At 40.4% G+C, this 23,827-nt stretch overlaps 1 protein-coding gene across 1 annotated transcript in view; it reads left to right on the top strand.

Moving 5' to 3' along the window:
* Nucleotides 1-1,020: 1,020 nt before the first annotated feature.
* The window catches only part of LOC126198666 (glutathione S-transferase 1-like), a 65,085-nt gene continuing 42,278 nt past the window's right edge, over nucleotides 1,021-23,827 (top strand). The window contains exon 1 of the mRNA XM_049935149.1: nucleotides 1,021-1,108. Coding sequence (XP_049791106.1) covers nucleotides 1,023-1,108 — 86 coding nt within the window. The 5' untranslated portion in view covers nucleotides 1,021-1,022. The remainder of the gene's footprint in view (nucleotides 1,109-23,827) is intronic.

Genomic DNA, 23,827 nt, shown 5'->3' with positions numbered 1-23,827 from the left:
AAAGTAATTTATGTTCGAAACTGTAAATCGGCAAGTGATTGTTATGAAGGTGTTGAACAGTGCAAGAATTGTCTTTAACGAAGGAGATAAGTAATGACTGTAATTTGTGACAAAAACCTAAACCAAGGAGCTAGTACAGGACAGTCTGAAATCTGATCGCACCATAGAGTTAGAAAATTACTTATGTAAGTTATGCTGTTTATAAAGTAGCTCTAATTGCTTGTGAGAATTATTAGAATATATTTAGTGTTTACCAGATTTCTTATTCTATTCTTTCCCTTTACACTTTTTTAACCTCCATGCCATATTATTTTTATAAATGTCAAACAGCCTTTACTACAGCAGAGAATACTGCAGCATCCTGGTCGTGTACAGAAGGCCGCCCCTTGTCTTCTATACAACTCATAGCTGCCCCATTTATTAGTGATTTCATTTGCAAATGCAATTTTTTTTACTGTTCATTGTTAAAGGTCCCTTAGGTAATTATAAAATTCATACTGATTACGTAAAGAAATCCGGGTTGTTCTTTTCCAAATAATAGAAGTCTTTGCGTAATCAAATACTAGCCTCCTTCTGACAACGATCAGGAGCCGACCAGAAGACGGACGTCTTCGACCGCTTTCGTGTCTCCTGTGGCAAAGCTGTGCCAAACTGGAAACACGACATTCTAGTATGAAACACAGATTTAAATTGAAAGAACTGAAATATATTTAACCTAATAATAATAATTTTTTTATCATACTAGAAACCTGATAACACACATCTAAGAAAAATGCCACTACTGGTAATGTGTACTTGTAACTAATAATTCTCTAGTGCAAGAACCTGCAAACTTTAGGAAATGGCCAAACAAAAGAAGAGATTTTCTGCTCCAAGAAAGCCTGACTTTCCAAGCTTAGTGGTGTCTAATAATTCAGGTAATATACACTGGATTTAAAATATTGTAATATTTTGTTGATTGGATAAACATATGAATAACATGTTAACAATTTCAACATATTCAATTATTGTTAAAGGTGATGATGATAACTGCTCTGTTGAAACCTTTAGTAATTTGCGTGACTGAACAGAGTTTGATAATGAACCAAAGGAAAATATTAAATATAAGGTAGGTATAACATACTTACAACTTGTAATACTCAGCTATTTATAAACACACTTAGATATCATTAACAGAATACCAGACTACAGCATTCATTACAGAAGGAGACATAATCCTAATAGAAAATACATGTCTGCGTAACTCTCTGAAAGGAAGCTGTATGACTTACGTATGGAGAGTTGAGCTGATAATGCACAAGAACGCTCAACATTCAACTTCTTCACATACATATTCAGAACTGAATGTAATTTACGTTAGACGAACCCAGCTGTGTGACTGGCTAGCAATACTATCAGAAATACAGCAAAGGAGCATTTTAAGAGACAAAGAGCTGCATCTTCAGAAAGCTGAACAAGACCGAACACAAAAGAAAAATGGTATTGATAACGCTGCTGGAAGTGAAACACTTTTCACAACAGTATTTGATAAGTAGCGAAGCTTACCACTTTCACACATGCATGCCAGTGTCCCATTTTATTCCAGGCGATTGTGGACACAAAACCTTGGAGTCCATGCCTCTAAAAGAGAATCCCACATGCATTTGTGGTCAGAGGGTACTGCTGGATGTGGATCACAGGGAGTATTATCAAGTTTATATGCATGCCTCAAATATTAGATGGGTCAAAAGAAGCCAAACACTTGATCAGTTGGTCATGCTGATGTGGAAGCCAAAATAAAAATGTGACTTTGGTATCCTTCTGGTACTATGTTGTTGATATATGCAAATTACTTCATGCAGTGGGACATAAATTTCCTATACCTCGGTATACATTCTTATCTTGTGACGTGACTTCGCTGTTATAGAAAACAAGGAAATAAAAATCCCTGTTGTATATACACCAGAAGGTTGGTATAAATTACTAGAAACACGAAAGAAGACACAGCCTTTTCGAGTGAAACAGATGGCCTAGTAGACTTAGTGTCGGTTGAAAATATAAAGAACTATCTAATATTTAGGAAGAAAGACGCTGATAACAGCACTGTGAGACTACAGAAGGCTGCAAGCATCATCGTTACCCAACGGTTACCAGGAAAATATCGCATTGCATATTCAGTAAAATAGTGCGTTGCATATGCACACAAACCAGATATGGAGCAATACAAAGAAGTAAATACTGCAAAGAAAGGTAAGATACCAAGAACATGCCTAAGAGCTCTCCACCAACACCGTATACTTTATTAAATTTTCGGAAGTAACAATCTGCTGATTATCAAGTTCATGAACCAGGCCACAGCTTTTTATTACTAGTTATAGATGCAATTTTGTCGATGTTAATTAATAGTAATTAAAACTCCTCTTGTATATGCATAATGTTACCTGTATCGAGGTATTTTTAGCTTCTACTTCGGCTCAAATACCGCAGTTGCTTCTAAATAACAAGTTCGGCAGTCCACTCCTAACAGATGCATGGTATTTGTTCTTGGAAAATACCAATTACGTCACTAAGAATAAGTGGTAATTTTCACTTTGATGAAATGTTAATAATATTGGAGACAATTTCTAACGCGGAAACCAAATGTGAAACTATGTAATTTAAGTTTTTTGTTATGAACTGAACTAAACTGGACTGGTTTCCTATTCTTTGACTTTCGTGTATGTCTGTGTTGTAATCCTGAACAATGCAATTGATGTGGTTACGTAAACGCTATCTGATGAAATGAGTCGCCAAAATTTATTTAATATTGTATAGCTGTATCTGAATTAGCGTTTACCAAAAGAATTAGAAAATTCAAAACAATATGCTAAAGAAACTGTTGCGAAATTCTGTATTGTGCGATGCAGTGAACAGTGCTACAATGCTTGACGTCACAGTATGTGACTTGCAGCTCCAACACAGAAAGCTAACACAATAAAAATTCTACATAAAATTCCAAATAGAATATTGAAAGAATGACTGTCGAAAATTATTATGTGAAAATTCCATGTGAATTTACGTATGCAAACTGACTAAATAAAATTCTAAAGATTAAATGACATACACGCGAATGTAACACAACACTGTAAGAATTAGACAGGCTGATAAAGTAAATGAAATCTGAACTAATCTTTGCTTAACTGAATCTGATAATGATTCTGAAATTCAATGCTTTTCGTCAGTGCTTTTTCTGTGTCCTAACTACAACTTTAAACTGGTCCTAACAAATTTTCATATCTTACCTTGTCTCAACGGGAACTCGGTACTGTTTGGAAGTGATCAACATTAAAATACAGCGCATCAGAAAACCAGCTAAACAAAAGAAGGCCTCGCACGAGTGCAATGCAAGGACGTGGAGCTATGCTAAACAGCTTAAGCTTTACTTAGAGTGTCAGTGTTCCACCTCAGTGCAATGCAGCGACACACGATTAGATAATAAAACTCCGTAAGACAGTGGTAAAAACTCGACTTACTAAATGATTGAAAGAGACTAGAGTTGAAAAACTGTATTGCGGAACTCTGTTTACTCAAAAATGACAACCATTTTTACAAAAAAAGTACTTCTTATTAAAAAAATAGTACTCTGCCATGAGATTAGTTACTGTAATGGTAAGTTAGTGGTGCATCAACATCGCTGAGTGCAAGCTATATGAGGAGATTGCTTAATAATTTATGAACAATCAAACTAACTAGCCCGAAACAGCAACGAAAAATCCCTCTAAAACTTTCCTTTTCTTAATATATAATAAAATTACGCACAAAGAAGCAGTGCAGCGACAACATTACCCGAATATCTTCACACTTCTCAAATCAATCTTTGCAAAATCATGTTGCCAAAATTCAACATCCGCTCCATTTGCATCTCTGTGTTCTGCTAGCTGTTTCCAGACCAATCAGTAGCGGAACCAACACGCGACTCCTTTCACTGAACTTCTCAGTGAATGCTATTGGCAATGACAATGTGCAGTGGAATTTGCGCTGATATGAAACTATCTGGTACATGAAAACTGTCTGCCGGACAAAGACTCGAACTCAGGACTTTCATCTTTCGCGGGAAAGTGCAAGGTCACGAGCTCGAGTCTCGGTCTGGCACACAGTTTTAATCTGTCAGAAAGTTTCATAGATCACGTTGCTTGCACTTAAAACTTCTGTGGAGTAACATATCGACTATTGAACACTTCTGTTTGAATTGTGTCCAGAGTACAGACATGAAGTATGACACATCGAATAAAAATAGAGCTCACATCACTTTCAATGAATATCAAAAAATAAGCTGGTAACCTTACAAATGCAAAAAGAGACCGATATTATATTAATTTTGTGATATAGCCAGAAGTGCCTTTTATGTTACATCACAACCAACTTTTACTGCTAGAAAATGTAGTGTGTGATGAATAAAGAGTCTTTGATCTGCAGCAGTGGATTAGATGTAGATTGACGAAAAAGTGGAGTACGTAATGGAACTATATGACAACGCATCCAGATTTTTTCACACAAAACGCTTAAGAGTAGTGTCCAACGTCACGTTTACTAACGATTTCTAGAAAATGATTAAAGGGCGAAAAGATGTGTGCGACAAGCGTCTTGTCCTTGTCTCGCATTTGCTTATCTTTGGGAACATGCTGAGTGTGAACTTATCAGCTGTCTCGTTCAGCATTACGTGTTCATTATGTACGCTTGATAATGGTGCAGTGTCAGTTGCTAATATGATAACTTGTTATGAAAGCAACGCTTCTGACGTAATCTTTCAGAGGGTGTGCGTTATCTCTCTCAAATCACTGATGCTCGGCACCGCTTCTCAAGTGCACCTAATTGCATGTCTAAACACGCAGCAAGAAGTAGGAGCCCTGTTTTAAGATTTAAGGAGTCTTTAATCGTATTATTTTTGGTAAAGTAAGCAAAAATTATAAGAGAAACGAACTTAAGGACAATATTGTAGAAAGAGAAGAGGAAGTAGGTAAAGGTGAATTGGGAGATATGATACTGCGAGACGCAGTGAAAGCACTGCAGGGCCTATGTCGAAACAACGACTTCGGGGTGGGCCACATTCACAACAACTGAGAGTCGGGAGAGCCAGCCACGACAGAATTATTCCACCTGGTGTAAAAGGAAAAATGTAAAGATTCTAATTCCAAAGGAGGTAGGTCTTGACTTGTGCGAACAAAAGTTTGATTAGCCATGGCTGCAAAATATTGACAAGATTTATTTACTGAGGAATGGAGAAACTGATACAATCACATCTCGAGGAAGATCAGTTTGGGTATCAGAGATAGGAAGAAATACGCGAAGCAATACTGATCTTGCAATTTGGAACATCGTTAATTCCTCTCGTGTATGAAGATAACTGTATTTAGCCTTTTTGGTGGTAATTGGAACAAAATACATCGGTTTACATACAGAGCAAATAACTTCCCAAACCCCAACCAACAACGTACTACGGAACAAACTGCCTGTATCAGGCAGTGGAAGTCTAACAGGGATGCATTACTCAGTTTCAAAGAAGACCTACCTCTTGGTAGTGCCTCCCCGAAGTGCATTCTCACATTCCCGTCCTGTAAACTTACCTGTAGTACAGTTGCTACTACGCTGCACTCAAAATACTAACTCCGATGAACTTCGTTGCCACTGTAGTGTCCTCGTCGACACTGTAGAGTCTTGCATCATAGAAATAAGGGAGAGGGTGTTGTTTGGTGGCCGGAATCCCCTTTCTACAACACAACTGCACACAGGGTTCTTGATTAACATGAACAGAAAGCTACTTAACTTTAAGAGTCATGTGTTGTAGTACAAGCTCTTCAACATTATTCCACGTTAGCCTCACTGTTGTTGAAGTACAAGTCCCATTACGCGATGAATGACAGATGCCAAACTAAATTGCGAATTAGTGGGCCAGTGACTGAGCGACTGCGCTGTTGACTGAGACTGAACTAGTAATTGAGACTGAGCCCTCTGGTCAGGAGCGGCGATCTAAATTCACTACGTGATCAAAAGTATCCGGACACCCCCAAAAACATAAGTTTTTCATATTAGGTGCATTGTGCTGCCACCTACTGCCAGGTACTCCATATCAGCGACCTCAGTAGTCATTAGACATCGTGAGAGAACAGAATGGGGCGCTCTGCGGAACTCAAGGACTTCGAACGTGGTCAGGTGCCTGGGTGTCACTTGTGTGATACGTCTGTACGCGAGATTTCCACACTCCTAAACGTCCACCGTTTCCGATGTGATAGTGAAGTGGAAATGTGAAGGGACACGTACAGCACAAAAGCGTTCAGGTCAGCCTCGTCTGTTGACCGACAGAAACCGCCGACAGTTAAAGATGGTTTTAATGTGTAATAGGCAGGCATCTACCCAGACTATAACACAGGAAATCCAAACTGCATCAGGATCCAGTGCAAATTCTATGACAGTTAGGCGGGAGGTGAGAAAACTTGGATTTCATGGTCGGGCAGCTGCCCATAAGTCACACGCCGGTAAATGCCAAACGACGCCTCGCTTGGTGTAAGGAGCGTAAACATTGGACAATTGAACGGTGTAAAAACGTTGTGTGGAGTGATGAATCACGATACACAATGTGGCGATCCGATGCCAGGATGTGGACATGGCGAATGCTCGGTGAACGTTATCTGCCAGCGTGTGTAGTGCCAACAGTAAAATTCGGAGGGGGTGGTGTTATGGTGTGGTCGTGTTTTTCATGGAGGGGGCTTGCACCCCTTGTTATTTTGCGCGGCACTATCACAGTGTAGGCCTACATTGATGTTTTAAGCCCCTTCTTGCTTTCCCTGTACGTAAATGAAGGATGGCCTCGGCTATATGTTTACGAATTCTGTTATAATATACAGAATATACAATATCTCACTGTTAAATTCGTAAGCTTTCCATGTAATTTATCACTATGTGAAATACGGAATGTTCTTTTTTCAAAAACTTTCTCCACGTGTGACGTGCGCAATGGATATCGTATTCGAATTCTGAGAAAACTGACTGTTGATTGGCCCTGTGTTGCGCATGTGAACAATGTTGTCAAATAAAACTTAAATCTTAATGAAATACTGAATTCGAAATAATTTCAATGAATCTAATTAAATGCCAAAAGAAAATAGTTATGTCGTCAGTGAAAACGATTTAACTGACACTCGATACTGAAGTATATTATGAAAGTTACGTAATACGGACTGCAATGTCTGACTCGAAATATTCACGAAATAAAATATTGCTCAACACGGAAGAAAATAACTGTTTAATATTACCTTCACTGTTCACTATAAATTACTTTGCTTACTTAGTACAAAACCTGAACATTGTGACGGCGTAGTGCTTGCTCACAAGAATGTAAAGTGAGATCTCTCTTGGAAGAAAAGTAACTTACCTCTTGCTCACGATGGTACTTTATGTCTGGTGTGCCGATGTTCTCAAAGCAAATTGAAAGTAGCAAAATGCAGTAGCTAAGAAAAAATAATCTACTCTAAATTTTTCTTTGCTTTTCAGAAACAAAATTTTCACGACAAAATATACAAAACTTTACTATGAATGATGGAGGAGAGTTTTACTTTAAAGGAAAGCGCTCTTGAATATTTAAACTCTGATTATTGTAAAAAAAAAAGACCGTACAGGGTAATAAGACTCTAACAACTACGAAATTCACTCATTACAAAAATTACAGACATTTAAACCAGTTGCGTTATTTGTGACAAAATGAAAACAAAGAGATCAAATGAACACAAACATGAATATTATTACTTATCTAAAAGACAAATATTTTCTTCAACTCATAGTGCTGACAAACAAACATTTCATGAATACTTGTTTCGTAAATAAAACCGCTTTTTCTTGCTGCAACTTAATTTATTTTTTCCAGACGCGTTTCGCTTTTTCTTACTCTAAGGCATCTAAGTTCTGTTATTTTTAGATTAACAAACAGTTCTCATCGCGTTTTTATGTGAATAAGTAATTACTTACAGTCTGTTGGCATCTGCGTCTGCTCTCATCTCATCTGGAAGTGCCACTACCACTTCATTTCCGAAACATAACTACAGTTTTGTATTCCGAACTTTTTCTTTGACATTGTTCACCATCTTTCTTCTTCTTCTTTGTGATATACACTGGAGGGGGATGGTTGGTGGTTTGACTTGTTGAGTGTTGAATACGAATGTCAGAGAGTGGTTGATAGCTTTGGTGATCACATGATCTGAGTTTTGGTTTAAATGTTCTGTGGAGGGGTCGATGGACAAGTGAGTGAAAAGGTTTTGAGTGGTATTATTATTATTGTTATTGTGATAATAATCGTCCTTTGGGGTGTTATTCTATTATTTTATCTATTAGTGTAAACGGTGAATTGTTTAGCATGTGTACTAGGATTTTCCTTTCTGCCTTGGTTTCCTGTTTGTGGTAATTTTCTTGCACGTTTAGGAAGTGTCTTTTATTACTGATTCTTCATTCTTGCGCGTGCATGGGTTACTCTGAAATATTTCTATAAAAATCTTCATCATCAATACAATCAACACAATCATCAAATTACCTTCCGTTAGGAAAGTAGAATGCGCTCCATGACGGTGATATAACTTTCAAAATGCTAAAGAGCAGCAACCAGTTGTCGTTTCCGTTCTAGCTTTATTAGAGCAGTACAGATTTCGATTAGTTACTAGATTAGTTAATAGCCATAAACTGCATCTGCTCTAGTTACTAGATTAGTTAATAGCCGAAATCAGTATCTGCTCTGATCAAAATAGAACGGAAACAACGACTGATTGCTGATCTTTACCATTTTGAAATCAATAAAATAGCTTTATAAACTAGTTCCCATCTCCATAATAGAGTATTCTAGATAATTTCTCCCAGATTCAGAAATGTCAGATCCCCCTTTCTAAAACTGCTCGCTACTCTGCCTCTAATAAGAATGCCCCAGAACTGCACAACAGACTGGGGACACAGAGTCAAGGATCTTATTCACTACTCGCCCAGCGCGCACATGCAACTTTGTCCTCGAAAAACAAAACGTGAATTATTTACAATAGCAAAAACCGTATGAAAACCTTAACCGTATGAAAACCTTATAAACCTTAATCAGTGTTATCAGTGTGGAACCCCTTGTCCAGCTTCAGTCTCCTAATAATTTGGGACCCTTTGTAAGTGCGAACGCAGTGTATCGCCTCCCATGATCGAGAGTGAGTTAGATCTGATTTAAAGTCCGTGCAGCTTGAAATTTTCCTCTCCAAAAGGCAGAGCCTATTGCTCTCGCCTGGAAATTAGGTGGCGAGCTGTTTACAACTTGCTGCTCAGTCTTTAAGGGCGCACCGTAAAACGTGATTGGGGTTATACATACACCCAGTCATACTGAATGTTATGGCCATTCCTCGAAGCACTTAACCGTTTTTATCACTACTTACCTGCAAGACATTTTCCACTGAATTCGCATTGTCTAATTGCTTTGCAGCACACACAGCAAATGATTATAAAAGTCGCTTTGTAACACTGAAAGCAATTAGCGGCCTCCCTTTCCAGGATGACACGTAAGTTATTTTTGGAAGTTCGATGTGACTGTCGTCCTGGAGACGCCACTGAATGTTTGGAAAATAATATATTTTATGGCGAAGTCACACAAATTTCAATTCAAAATTACCAGTTTCGGTGGTCACTGGCCTTCCTCAGGTCATAAGCACATGCCACGGTTCACTCCCACATTACCAGCAGTGGGAGTGAATCGCTGCAGCTGCTTACCACCTGAGGATGGCCAGTGATGACCGAAGCTGGTAATTTCGTATTGAAAATGGTGTGTGTGTCGTTATGCCGGAAAATAAATTATTTTCATATTAGAAACTGAAGCACACCAGTATTGATGTTCCACAAGAATATTTATTTCATAGATCGTTGTGAACCAGATTTCAGCTTTGTAGGCCATCTCCAGACAACTTAAGACTAAACAGATAGTCCACACAACACCAGAGAGAGTTTATATACAAAAATGTTTTTTTTTCAAACATATCTGACATTTTACTAGCTGCTGGATAAAAATGCAACACTCTAAAGGAAAAAGTCATTTTACTGGCAAGTAAGGTGACAGTAGTTCCTCGTCATAGGAGTATAGGATAACGCATTCAGACCAAATGAAACGCGGACGTCACAGTAAAGGGCGCCCGAAAAGTCTCATCAGCACACTGTGTATAACATTCTGGCGCAATGTAGGCGTGTATTTTCGCGTGAAAACAATCATTAAGGTGCCATATTACATCCTGTGATATATTGTCCCAAACATTTGCGCCTTTTGTTGCAGTTTAGCAATGGTTCTTGCAGCTCCTGGAGAAAGTGTACACTCCCGCTTCATCATCCCCTCACACGTGTGCAACGGGCGAGAAATCTGGTTATCTTGCTATCCAGAGCAGCTGCACAGCACAAAAGGCACGTTGCGTGGCAACAGCCGTATGTGGATGTGCATTTTCCTGCTGGAAAAGTCCATCACCTTCCAGTCGAAGAAACGACAGTAGCGTAGGGATGACAGCCTGTGCAATGTAGCAGATATGGTTACTTGACCCTGGAAAAACACCAAATGTGACCTCTTACTATAAAGCCTATGGTGGGGACTGTGTTTCGGGAGCGAATGTATTGCGGAATAGACCGCTCACCAGGTCTACGCCATAGATGTGTATGTCCATCACTTGCATGTAGACAGAATCTACTCTCAATACTGAAGACAAAAGAGTATCATACCACTCTCCAGTCGACTCTTTCACGACACCAGAGTAGCCAGCCGTGGTTGGCGGTGTCGTGGTGTCAGCGGTAGCCTGGCACCCGTCATCTTAATACTGCTCCAAGCAGACGGTTCCCATTGCTGCCTGATGACACAGCAGGTAGTAGTAGTAGTTGTAGTAGTAGTCTTATTCATCTGTGAGGATATGGGACATGTCAAAGTATTTACAAATTTAGATCAATTTAAAATAATCTAATTCCTATACACATATATTCACAGGCTTCTAGTTAGAGACAATAATTAGATTTACTCCTGGTCCACAATACTTTTTTTACAAATAACATTAAATAATGTAATGCCACACTGTTCACTCATATCTCACTATCAGTCGCTGCACACACTATACACACATTGTTTCTTAACACTTCACTCACTACATACACACACACACACACACACTGGTGATCTCTGGGCTACTTTCTGTACCGCAACTTCCCATTTGCTATCCTGAAAAACTGAGTCAGCATCCCTCCATAATGAGTGAGATGTTGAGCTCAGAAAGAGGAAGAGGTGTTAGTACTGTGGTACGCCTAGCTTGGGGGTAAGTATTTCTAGAAAGGAAAAAAGAAGGAAAAAACATAAAGTGAAGGTGTTATGCGGAATGTAGGATATTTTATGATCATTAAAAATGGTTCAAATGGCTCTGAGCACTATGGGACTTAACATCTGAGGTCATCAGTCCCCTAGAACTTAGAACTACTTAAACCTAACTAAACTAAGGACATCACACACATCCATGCCCGAGGCAGGAGTCGAACCTGCGACCGTAGCAGTCGCGCAGTTCCGGACTGAAGCGCCTAGAATCGCTCGGCCACCGCGGCCGGCTATAATCATTATTCTTACTATTTATTTGCAAAACTTTTTTTATCAAACCCCTACTCTGTTTTAGCTAAGTAATCCTTCAATGTATAAAATGTATTGCATAATAGGTACTTTTTAGCTGCCTTTTTAAATAAGTGTATTTTTTGCAATTTCTTTAATCTCTTTTGGTAATTTATTGTACAGTTTTATTCCTTGGTAGAAAATGCTGTTTTGAGTTTTATGTTTATTTTTTCTCAGTAAATGTAAGTTGACTCTATTTCTTGTTGCATGGTCATGGACAGAGCTGATTGTGCAGTAATTACCAATGTTATTTTTGATGTGTACTACTGACTGGTAAATGTAGTCACATGGAGCAGTTAAAATCCCCAGTGTTTTGAACAGATCTTTACAATGAGCTCGACTAGTAGTTTTGGTTATTATTCTTATGACTCTTTTCTGGAATTTGAAAACTTTGTTCATATTTTGTGCATTTGTTCCCCAAAAAGGAATGCCATGGCTAAGAATTGAGTGTACATATGAATAGTATGTAACTAAAAGACACTGCATGTTACACACAGATGACTGGATTCCAAGGGCATAACATGCTCATGACATGCTGTTTGCAAGTACCTTTGTGTGTTCACACCACTTCAACTGAGAATCAATATTCATTCCTAGAAATTTTGCATTTGTTACACAGTTTATAGAGGTGCAGCATGTGTCGGGATTTGTCCCTGGATGATGTCCTGTCGACCACCGCTTCTCGCATATTGCGTCTACCTGGACGTCCTTCTATACTGCATGGATGTCCGGAACTTAGTCTACACGTGGGGTGATGTTCCACAGAGCACTTCTGAAAGCAGCAACACACCACCGATACGTTATGCCAAACACGTGTAGCAATCTGAAGACTTGTCTATTCAGCTTCCCGTGTGCCCACAACGTAACCCCTTTTAAACGGATGAAGCTGTTCAACAGGTGTACGTATTGGTCGGTGGGTGTTGGTTGTACACTAGAATGAATGTTGCAAACACTGTTCTCCTGTAAACTCGGTACAGCTACTGCCTACAGAGTCACAACAGAGGGTGCACAGCCGGCTTGAGTGGCCGAGCGATTCTAGGCGCTGCAGTCTGGAACCATGCGACCGATACGGTCGCAGGTTCGAATCCTGCCTCGGGCATGGATGTGTGTGATGTCCTTAGGTTGGTTAGATTTACGTAGTTCTAAGTTCTAGGGGACTGATGACTTCAGATGTTAAGTCCCATAGTGCTCAGAGCCATTTTTGAAGGTGCACATACAGGCTTCCTGAGCGCCATCTGATTTCCTATGACTGTGGAAAATGAAACAATAACACTACAAACCCTCGTGCCAATGAACACAGTTTTCGAGAGTGTTGCATTTTGTTTCTAGCAATGTATCTATACACACTGAAGCGTCAAAGAAATTGGTATAGACATGCGTATTCAAATACTGGGATATCTATGTAGGCAGAATACAGCGCTGCAGTCTGCAGTGCCTATGTAAGACAAGTGCGTGGCGCAGTTGTTGCATCGGTTACTGCTGATACAATGGCATCAAGATTTAAGTGAGCTTGAACTTAAGTGTTATAGTCAGCACACGAGCGATGGGAGACAACATCTCCGAGGAAGCGATGATGTGGGGATTTTCCCATACGACCATTTCACAAGTCTACCGTGAATATTAGGAATTCGGTAAAACATCCAGTCTATGACATCACTGCGACCAGAGGAACATCCTGCAAGAACGGGGCCAACAACGACTGAAGGGAATGGTTCAACGCAACCCTCCCTCAAATTGCTGCAGATTTCAATGCTGAGCCATCAATAAGTGTCAAGAGTGCCAACCATTCAACGAAACATCATCTATACGGGCTTTCGGAGCGCAAGGTCTACTCGTGTTGACGTGTGGCCCCTTTCACCGCTCCTGTCTAGAGCCTGTGTATTGCGAGAATGACTCCCATGCATGCACTTTGACAGATGGTCTGAAGCGGGCTCAGTCGAGTATGTAGTTCTAAGTTTCACTTGCTAGAGGACAGTAGCGGACAGGACTAAACAGAAAGAACTACGAGGGCGGTTCCGAAAATAACCTCCGATTGGTCACAGTGCGGGTTGTGGGGGGAGTAGCGACGCCATCTGTGCGTTCACGCACTCAACAGGTCAGTCGGCATCAAGCCGTGGTCGAGTGAACGTTGTACCTGCGCTAGTTTAGTTTTTGTGGCAGTTTGAAATGTGTGCTGCAATAGAAAACCCCGCCAAATGTGAAGTGCGTGCTGTCATAAGGTTTTTTACAGCCAAAGGATATTCTGCAGCAGCTATTCATCGTGAGCTTTGTGCCGTGTACGGACCAAGAGTTATGAGTGAAGGAGTTGTCCGTGAATGGGTACGTTTATTTAAAAGTGGACGAGAAAACGTTCATGATGAAGAGAGGAGTGGTAGACCATCATTGGTGACTGACGAACTCGTTCAGACAGTTGATGCAAAAGTTCGTGAAAATCGACGTTTCTCAATGTCGGAGTTGTCTACTGGTTTTCCACAGATTTCTAAGACTCTCTTGTACGAGATAGTGACAGCAAGATTGGGTTACCGTAAGTTCTGTGCACGATGGGTGCCCAAAATTCTTACCAACCACCACAAAACTCAAAGAATGGCCTCTGCATTAGACTTTCTGTCACGTCATGAGGACGAAGGAGAACCATTGTTAAACAGAATCGTGACCGGTGACGAAACCTGGATTAAGTACGTGAACCCTGAGACAAAAGAACAATCAAAGATGTGGGCACATTCAAATTCGCCTACCAAACCAAGAAAAGCCTCGCAAGATTTTTCTGCCAGAAAACTGATGGCAACGGTGTTTTGGGATGCCAAAGGGGTGTTGTTGGTTGAATTCATGGAACGTGGTACGACCATTAATCAAGACGTGTACTGTGAAACAATAAAAAAGTTACGACGGGCTATACAGAACAAACGCCGTGGTATGCTGACTTCCGGTATCGTTTTTTTGCACGATAACGCCCGTCCTCACTCTGCTCGCAGAACAACGGCCCTTCTTGAGTCCTTCAAGTGGGACGTTATCAACCATCCACCTTACAGCCCAGACCTGGCGCCAAGTGATTATCACCTCTTCATGCATTTGAAGAAATGGCTCGGGTCACAGCGGTTTGATGACGACGAAGAGCTCAAAGATGCGGTCACAGGCTGGCTCCAGGCACAAGCGGGTGATTTTTATGCAGAAGGAATTTCAAAGCTTGTGAAGAGATACGATAAGTGCCTCAATCGCTATGGAGACTATGTAGAAAAATAGTGCAAAGATGTAGTTGTAAGATGTATATATTAAAATATTTTTATTTAACTTGATGTATTTTTTTAAATCAACCGGAGGTTACTTTCTGAACGGCCCTCGTATAATGTAGTTAAGAATTTTGACCAACAGAGTCCAGTAGTGCACAGAAACATTCAAGAAATAGGTCAAGAGAATGTTTTTGTGAATTGGTCGGTCTATTTCTTGAAGGATTTTTTGTTTCTTTATATGCTTTTAGTAGTGTGAATGATGCGTGAACGTGATCTAAAGTAAATATGTAGGTCATTGTTCTACTGATGGACGCTGTACGAACTAGTGTGAGAAAGTTTTAAGACAGAGTGAATACAGACGACGGGGAGTTTTGTATCATAATATATTAAGGAAGTTTATGGTAAAAGGAAAGCTAATTTGATTGAGAATGAAAATAGTTAATAAACAAAATATCAGACTGTTAAATATTTATTTGCGGAAAAAGTAAAGTTCGAAAGTGTGTTATTTGTTGATTGGTTAGTCACGAAAAGCACGGACTAACGCGGGAGAATAATGTTTTTCTATTGGCCTTAAAGAAAACTGACCAATCAGAACGAAGTATTCTTCACGCGTCTTTTCTCTTGGAGATACAGAATGCTTAAAGCAGTCTAAAGCAGTCAGAGTCCAGCCTTTCAATGGTACGGTCGTGTGTTGTATGAGCTCCGAAGTAAGTTATAATTTGCCGGTTTTAGTTGTGCTACATGTTTCAAAAGGGTTTTAAAGTGAAGGCATATTTATTCCGGTGGTTTTTTTTTTTAGAAATTATGGGATTTTTAAGTAATTTTGGTATGAGAAAAGACAGTAATTTCTCGTGCCACATTGAGCAGATAAGGGACCAAAAACTTGAGTCCATTGGACACCAATAAACTTAACAACATGGCGAACCTTTTCATTTAAGAACAATCCGTGCTTGGTAGCTGTTCAGATTTCGGGAAATATGTTCCATAAACTTGCTAACGTGAATGAAAGCGTTTGTGCGTGACTGCTTTAAGATTAGCACGGGCTTCGCAGTGAAAGTGTAAATTATCAAGATTCAGAATATTCCGAAGTTTTGCCAGTATTTCCACCTTTCATTCAAAATTAAGACCTTTTCCCGATTCTAGGAATAGTTACGTTGTATGCAGCCTGGTGCGAGTTGCAGTACGGTAGGTTTTTGCTCGGCTTTCCTACCGGCGATCTGCTGCAACGAGTTCACAGATAGGTGCAGGTAATGGACGAAAGTAACCACGCCCCCGCAGTGTACCCTTGACTAATGCACGACACAAAGCTTTACGCCTTGCCTGAGCCCGTCAACACCTATATCGGACTGTTTATGACTGGAAACATGTTGCCTGGTCGGACGAGTCTCGTTTCGAATTGTATCGAGCGGATGGACGTGTACAGGTGTGGAGACAACCTCATGAATCCATGGAGGGGACTTTCAAGCAGGTGGAGCTCTGTAAAGGTGTGGGGCGTGTGCAGTTGGAGTGATACGGGACCCCCTGATACGTCTAGATACGACTCTGACAGGTGACACGTATGTAAGCATCCTGTAGATCACCTGCATCCATTCAAGTCCACTGTGCATTCCGACAGACTTGAGCAATTCCAGCAGGACAATGCGACATCCCACACGTCCAGAATTGCTACAGAGTGGCTCTAGGAACTCCCTTCTGAATGTAAACACTTCCGCTGACCACCAAACTCCCCAGGCATGAACATTATTGAGTATATCTGGGATGCCTTGCAACGTGCTGTTCAGAAGAGATCTACACCCCCTCGTACTCTTACGGATTCATGGACAGCCCTGCAGGATTCATGGTGTTAGTTCCCTCCAGCACCACTTTAGGCATTAGTCGAGTCTATGCCACGTCGTGTTGCGGCACTTCTGCTTGCTCGCGGGGGGTCCTACACGATATTACACAGATGTACCAGTTTCTTTGGCTCTTCAGTGTAAAAATAAAGGAGCTATGAAATCAGTAGCAATCATTTAATATTTTTTGGAGAAATTCGGTAATTTTTTATTTCGTCCGTCTCGATATCAGTCATATAAAATTCTGCTGTATTGATTACAGGTTTCGTGCTCACATATCCATTCTGTAACCACACATCTAAAATTGCAAAATACTTGTCTTACAGTAATGTGTTCAAACACTATGTATGTCCATATTATTGGTAGTCATTTGCTTTTAGACATACCTTGCTATTAACCGTTATTATTCGTACAATATGGTGTCAGAACGCTACATTATCTTCTGTACAGCAAAGTATACAGTGGGCAACAAGTACCCTCATTCATATTAGTTGCAAGTGAGTGACACAACCAGACTGGCAAATATTACCTACAGCAGTCAACAGGACATTTTCATAGATGTCGTCCTCATTCATATGCGCAAGCACATATGGCTGCGTGTTAGTTTTCAGTGGTGCTGAGGCAACCATTGTTATTTATTGATAAGTTTCTTAGAAGTAAAGAAATATGAAATTTACATTACAGAAGAAGTTGAAAATTCTCTTTTTACAAAATATTGTAACATACAAATGAAAATATAAGTATTACATTACTGGAAATTTAACTTTTTTTTTTTTACAAAATAACGTTGCCTCAAAATGCAACATACAAAGCCAGGAGCCGATGACATTCCGCGGGCCTCGGTATTCAACCTTGTATTTTTATAGCAGGGTATAGTAGCAACCATTACTACCTTGCACATTGGGAGTCAACGCTAAAACCTAAAATATGCTGCTCATTATTGCATGTTAGCCGCATACTGTCTAAAAATAAGTCAAGCCGAAAGACACAAAACAGTTACAGCTTTATAAACTACATTATTAGTGTAACCTTTGGTACCAAATCCACAGTAATGCATTAAAAAAACATTACACAGCAGCAATTGCACATCATACATGGCGCGAAATAAAAAACCATCCAATTTTCTTAGTACCAAACAGTTGCGGATATACCACCCTGCGGCAGCATGCCTCGAATAAGCAATATTTTTTGCACCACAAGATAATTTACCTGTCGTAAATAGTATAGCTCCCACATTACACTGACTCATTTCTCCTCTCTGTCCCATTCTTTTTCCCTGTTCACGACATTCACCACTTACTTTGTCCATATTACGTAGCAGTCTGTGCTAAGACTCATCGTGTACCATGTCTGGTCTGTACCTTCTTATACTTTAAATCTTTGAGTGTAGAATAATATATATTCATTATTCTTGTGTTTTTGTGCAGACGTAATATATACATGATAACTTATACATGGAAAAACAATCTTTGTACTGATATAAACTCTGGCTATAGTTGAGTGCACTAGCTGTATAGTTTCAATTTGTCTGAGAGCGGCCTAGAAGATCGAGAGCTGATTTACAACGAACTATTAAATAATATTATTGTGGAACATAAATACTGTGTATTGCAGTTTTTCTTATGTCTATGCACCTACAAGTAGCGACGGAATATCCCGAAAATGTGGAAATATTTTCACATACGTGTACAGCAGACACACAAACGTGGAAAGAATGACTCTTCACTGAGAATGAACATCACACATACACAAACAGTGGCTACGTTCAGTGAAAATGACAACAACCACTGTGGGAATGTCAAGGTCCTTTAGCATGTCCCGCCTGTGAACTACTTTGTCACCCACAGCCGTCCAGCTAAGGTCCCTGAGTCATAGCTTGACAGTTGTTGCAGTGAGAGATACTACGGTCTAGTCATAGTGACAGAAGAAAGGAAATACTGGGTACCCTAAAATATAACTGGGCACATATTGTGAAAGCCGTAAGGTCGAAACAGAAGTAGTCATTTTATACATCCATGGATCGCATTTACGAGGATACTGAACATGTCGTTGTACTGAAGTTTAAGGAGAAAAAAATTCATACTCACAAATATTTACATACTTGTCAGTTCAGTTCGATGAAGATATGACAGCTGGCCAATTGCAGCTATTATTTCTGACAAGTTTGAAACTAGGTCTGTGGTGAAGTTTCTGCGTACATGCACATACAAGTGAAAGCGATCGAAATTCATTGCCAGCTCCATCCATTGCAGGAGCAAGCTGACGCCGCATTGTATAGCAGGCAGGTTTCCCGTAGTCTTCAAGATGTCGAAGACGGCAACGTGCTGCCGACCATCATCAACAGTGACCTTGTGGAACAGGCATGGCAGCGCAGTATGATGTCGAATTAAGATTACTGAAAACACCGGCCGCTTTCTGAATACATCGATACTCCGTGAACTTCAACGGAACATTCAAGTAGCCGGAACCCTGACGCACGGCCTAGAGCACAGGACATTTTATCACAGCATGTGGAGAAATATCGGTGCTGTCAGCATCTGCACACCAGCGATAAGCTGCAGTCAGTCCTAGGAGACAGCTGTCACTACTGGATTGCAAAATATATAACACAGTATGAAAAACCTCAACGAAACCGAGTAGCCAAAAGTTTCGTGAACGAGTCCCTCATTTGAACATGCTCTGTGTGTGGGTGATTCACTGATGGGATTACAAACTTTCAAGGATGATGGAGAAAGGTAAATATATCAGTTTGATGTAAGGGACTCTGGTCTAGAAAAGACCGAGTCGAAAGTTATTAGCGTAAATCATTTGATACATCTGACAGTGGAATACATTTACTGGCACTGTTGCTAAGACTGTATGGCAGGTAATCCTGAACAGCACTTAGGTGTAGAGGATGGGATAAAAACTCCACTAATTACATGAACAGTCCTGCTGCACAATGCCTGTACTGTAGGGGACTGCAGTATATATATATATATATATATATATATATATATATATATATATATATATATATATATATATATATATATATAAGCTGAGGTACTAAAATCGATCAGCCCCTACCAAATAGAGTTGTATTTTGTGACGGAACTTGCAGAGATGATTTTCCTATAGGTGCAAGCAAATGGAAGAAGCAGAGAAGCGGAATTGTTATACAGGACCAAATATCCGCGTAGAAGACATCCGGCTCACACCATGTTTCCAAAACTGTTCCAAAGATTAGAGAAACAGGGATATTTGTACCACAATACAATGACAATGAGAGAGGAGAGACAACTAGTAATAGCGAATACTCTGTTCAAGAATCACAAGAGGAGGAGGTATACTTGGAAAAGGCCGGGTGATACTGGAAGATTGCAGTTACAATACATTATAGTCAGACAGAGATTCGGAAATCAGATACTGGATTGTAAGGCATACCTGGGAGCAGATATCACAATGTAGACTCAGATCACAATGTAGTAGTGATGAAGAGTACGCTGAAGTTTGAGAGATTAGTATTGACGCAAAGAATTGGATGCAGAAGTACTAAGGAATGACGAGATACGCTTGACGTTCTCTAAGCCTATAGATACAGCAATAAGGAACAGCTCAGTAGGTAATACAGCTGAAGCGGAATGGACATGTCTAAAGATAGCAATCACAGAAGCTGTAAAGAAAAACAAGGTACAAAGAAAATAACTGCGTTCGCCTGGTGCAAGTAATTCGATCTGACGCCACTTCGGCGACTTGCTCCTCGATGAGTATGAAATGATGATGCTTAGGACAACACAACACCCAGTCCCTGAGCGGAGAAAATCTCGGACCCAGCCGGGAATCGAACCCAGGCCCTTAGGATTGACATTCTGTCGCGCTGACCACTCAGCTACCAGGGGCGGACAATACGCACATGAAAAACGTAAAGAAATCGAAAACGAAATTATTGTCGGAAGGACTGACTCAACGGAAAGGAAAGTCAAAACAACCTTCGGTGAAATTAAAAGGAAGAGTGGTGAGATGAAGGGTGCAGCGGGAATTCCACTTTTAAATTGAGAGACGAGAGCGAGTAGGTGGAAAGAGTACTTTGAAGGACTCTTAGATTTGTATGGTGTGACAGAAGAAGAAACAGGAGTCGATTTAGAAAAAATATGGGATCCAGTATTAGAATCAGAATTTAAAAGAGCTTTGGAGAACTTATGATCAAATAAGGCAGAAGGTATGGATAACGTTACATTGTTGTTGTTGTTGTTGTCTTCAGTCCTGAGACTGGTTTGATGCAGCTCTCCATGCTACTCTATCCTGTGCAAGCTTCTTCATCTCCCAGTACCTACTGCAACCTACATCCTTCTGAATCTGCTTAGTGTATTCATCTCTTGGTCTCCCTCTACGATTTTTACCCTCCACGCTGCCCTCCAATACTAAATTGGTGATCCCCTGATGCCTCAGAACATGTCCTACCAACCGGTCCCGTCTTCTGGTCAAGTTGTGCCACAAACTTCTCTTCTCCCCAATCCTATTCAGTACTTCCTCATTAGTTATGTGATCTACCCATCTAATCTTCAGCATTCTTCTGTAGCACCACATTTCGAAAGCTTCTGTTCTCTTCTTGTCCAAACTATTTATCGTCCATGTTTCACTTCCATACATGGCTACACTCCATACAAATACTTTCAGAAATGACTTCCTGACACTTAAATCTATACTTGATGTTAACAAATTTCTCTTCTTCAGAAACGCTTTCCTTGCCATTGCCAATCTACATTTTATATCCTCTCTACTTCGACCATCATCAGTTATTTTGCTCCCCAAATAGCAAAACTCCTTTACTACTTTAAGTGCCTCATTTCCTAATCTAATTCCCTCAGCATCACCCGACTTAATTCGACTACATTCCATTATCCTCGTTTTGCTTTTGTTGATGTTCATCTTATATCCTCCTTTCAAGACACTGTCCATTCCATTCAACTGCTCTTCCAAGTCCTTTGCTGTCTCTGACAGAATTACAATGTCATCGGCGAACCTCAAAGTTTTTATTTCTTCTCCATGGATTTTAATACCTACTCCGAATGTTTCTTTTGTTTTCTTTACTGCTCGCTCAATATACAGATTGAATAACATCGGGGAGAGGCTACAACCCTGTCTCACTCCCTTCCCAACCACTGCTTCCCTTTCCTGACCCTCGACTCTTATAACTGCCATCTGGTTTCTGTACAAATTGTAAATAGCCTTTCACTCCCTGTATTTTACCCCTGCCACCTTTAGAATTTGAAAGAGAGTATTCCAGTCAACATTGTCAAAAGCTTTCTCTAAGTCTACAAATGCTAGAAACGTAGGTTTGCCTTTCCTTAATCTTTCTTCTAAGATAAGTCGTAAGGTCAGTATTGCCTCACGTGTTCCAGTGTTTATACGGAATCCAAACTGATCTTCCCCGAGGTCGGCTTTTATCAGTTTTTCCATTCGTCTGTAAAGAATTCGTGTTAGTATTTTGTGACTTATTAAACTGATAGTTTGGTAATTTTCACATCTGTCAACACCTGCTTTCTTTGGGATTGGAATTATTATATTCTTCTTGAAGTCTGAGGGTATTTCGCCTGTCTCATACATCTTGCTCACCAGATGGTAGAGTTTTGTCAGAACTGGCTCTCCCAAGGCTATCAGAAATTCTAATGGAATGTTGTCTACTTCGGGGGCCTTGTTTCGACTCGGGTCTTTCAGTGCTCTGTCAAACTCTTCACGTAATATCATATCTCCCATTTCATCTTCATCTACATCCTCTTTCATTTCCATAACATTGTCCTTAAGTACATCGCCCTTGTATAGACCCTCTATATACTCCTTCCACCTTTCTGCTTTCCCTTCTTTGCTTAGAACTGGGTTTCCATCAAAGCTCTTGATATTCATGCAAGTGGTTCTCCTTTCTCCAAAGGTCTCTTTAATTTTCCTATAGGCAGTATCTGTCTTACCCCTAGTAAGATAAGCCTCTACATCCTTAAATTTGTCCTCTAGCCATCGTCTCCCTTCACTATCTGAATAATTTCTTTTATTTCATCATACATTTCTTCAATTTCTTCGTCATCTGCAGAGCTAGTTGGCATATAAACTTGTACTACTGTAGTAGGTGTGGGCTTCGTATCTATCTTGGCCACAATAATGCGTTCACTATGCTGTTTGTAGCAGCTTACCTGCATTCCTATTTTCCTATTCATTATTAAACCTACTCCTGCATTGCCCCTATTTGATTTTGTATTTATAACCCTGTAGTCACCTGACCAGAAGTCTTGTTCCTCCTGCCACCGAACTTCACTAATTCCCACTATATCTAAATTTAACCTATCCATTTCCCTTTTTAAATTTTCTAACCTACCTGCCCGATTAAGGGATCTGACATTCCACGCTCCGACCCGTAGAACGCCAGTTTTCTTTCTCCTGATAACGACATCCTCTTGAGTAGTCCCCGCCCGGAGATCCGAATGGGGGACTATTTTACCTCCGGAATATTTTAACCAAGAGGACGTCATCATCATTTAATCATACAGTAAAGCTGCATGCCCTCGGGAAAAATTACGGCTGTAGTTTCCTCTTGCTTTCAGCCGTTCGCAGTACCAGCACAGCAAGGCCGTTTTGGTTATTGTTACAAGGCCAGATCAGTCAATCATCCAGACTGTTGCCCTTGCAACTACTGAAAAGGCTGCTGCCCCTCTTCAGGAACCACACGTTTGTCTGGCTTCTCAACAGATACCCCTCCGTTGTGGTTGCACCTACGGTACGGCTATCTGTATCGCTGAGGCTCGCAAGCCTCCCCACCAACAGCAAGGTCCATGGTTCATGGGGGGGGGGGGAGGGGGAACTTTACATTAGGATTTCTAAAATCACTAGGGGAAGAGGCAACAAAACGACTCTTCACATTGGTGTGTAAAATGTATGAGTTTGACGACATACGCCGGCCGGGGTGGCCGAGCGGTTCTAGGCGCTACAGTCTGGAACCGCGCGACCGCTACGGTCGCAGGTTCGAATCCTACCGCGGGTATGGATGTGTGTGATGTCCTTAAGTTAGTTAGGTTTAAGTAGTTCTAAGTTCTATGGGACTGATGACCTCAGAAGTTTAAGTCCCATAGTGCTCAGAGCCATTTTCTGAAGAC

The sequence above is a fragment of the Schistocerca nitens genome, chromosome 8, assembly GCF_023898315.1.
Source record: "Schistocerca nitens isolate TAMUIC-IGC-003100 chromosome 8, iqSchNite1.1, whole genome shotgun sequence".
Classification (NCBI taxonomy): domain Eukaryota; kingdom Metazoa; phylum Arthropoda; class Insecta; order Orthoptera; family Acrididae; genus Schistocerca; species Schistocerca nitens.
This window is presented reverse-complemented; position numbering and strand designations above follow the sequence as displayed.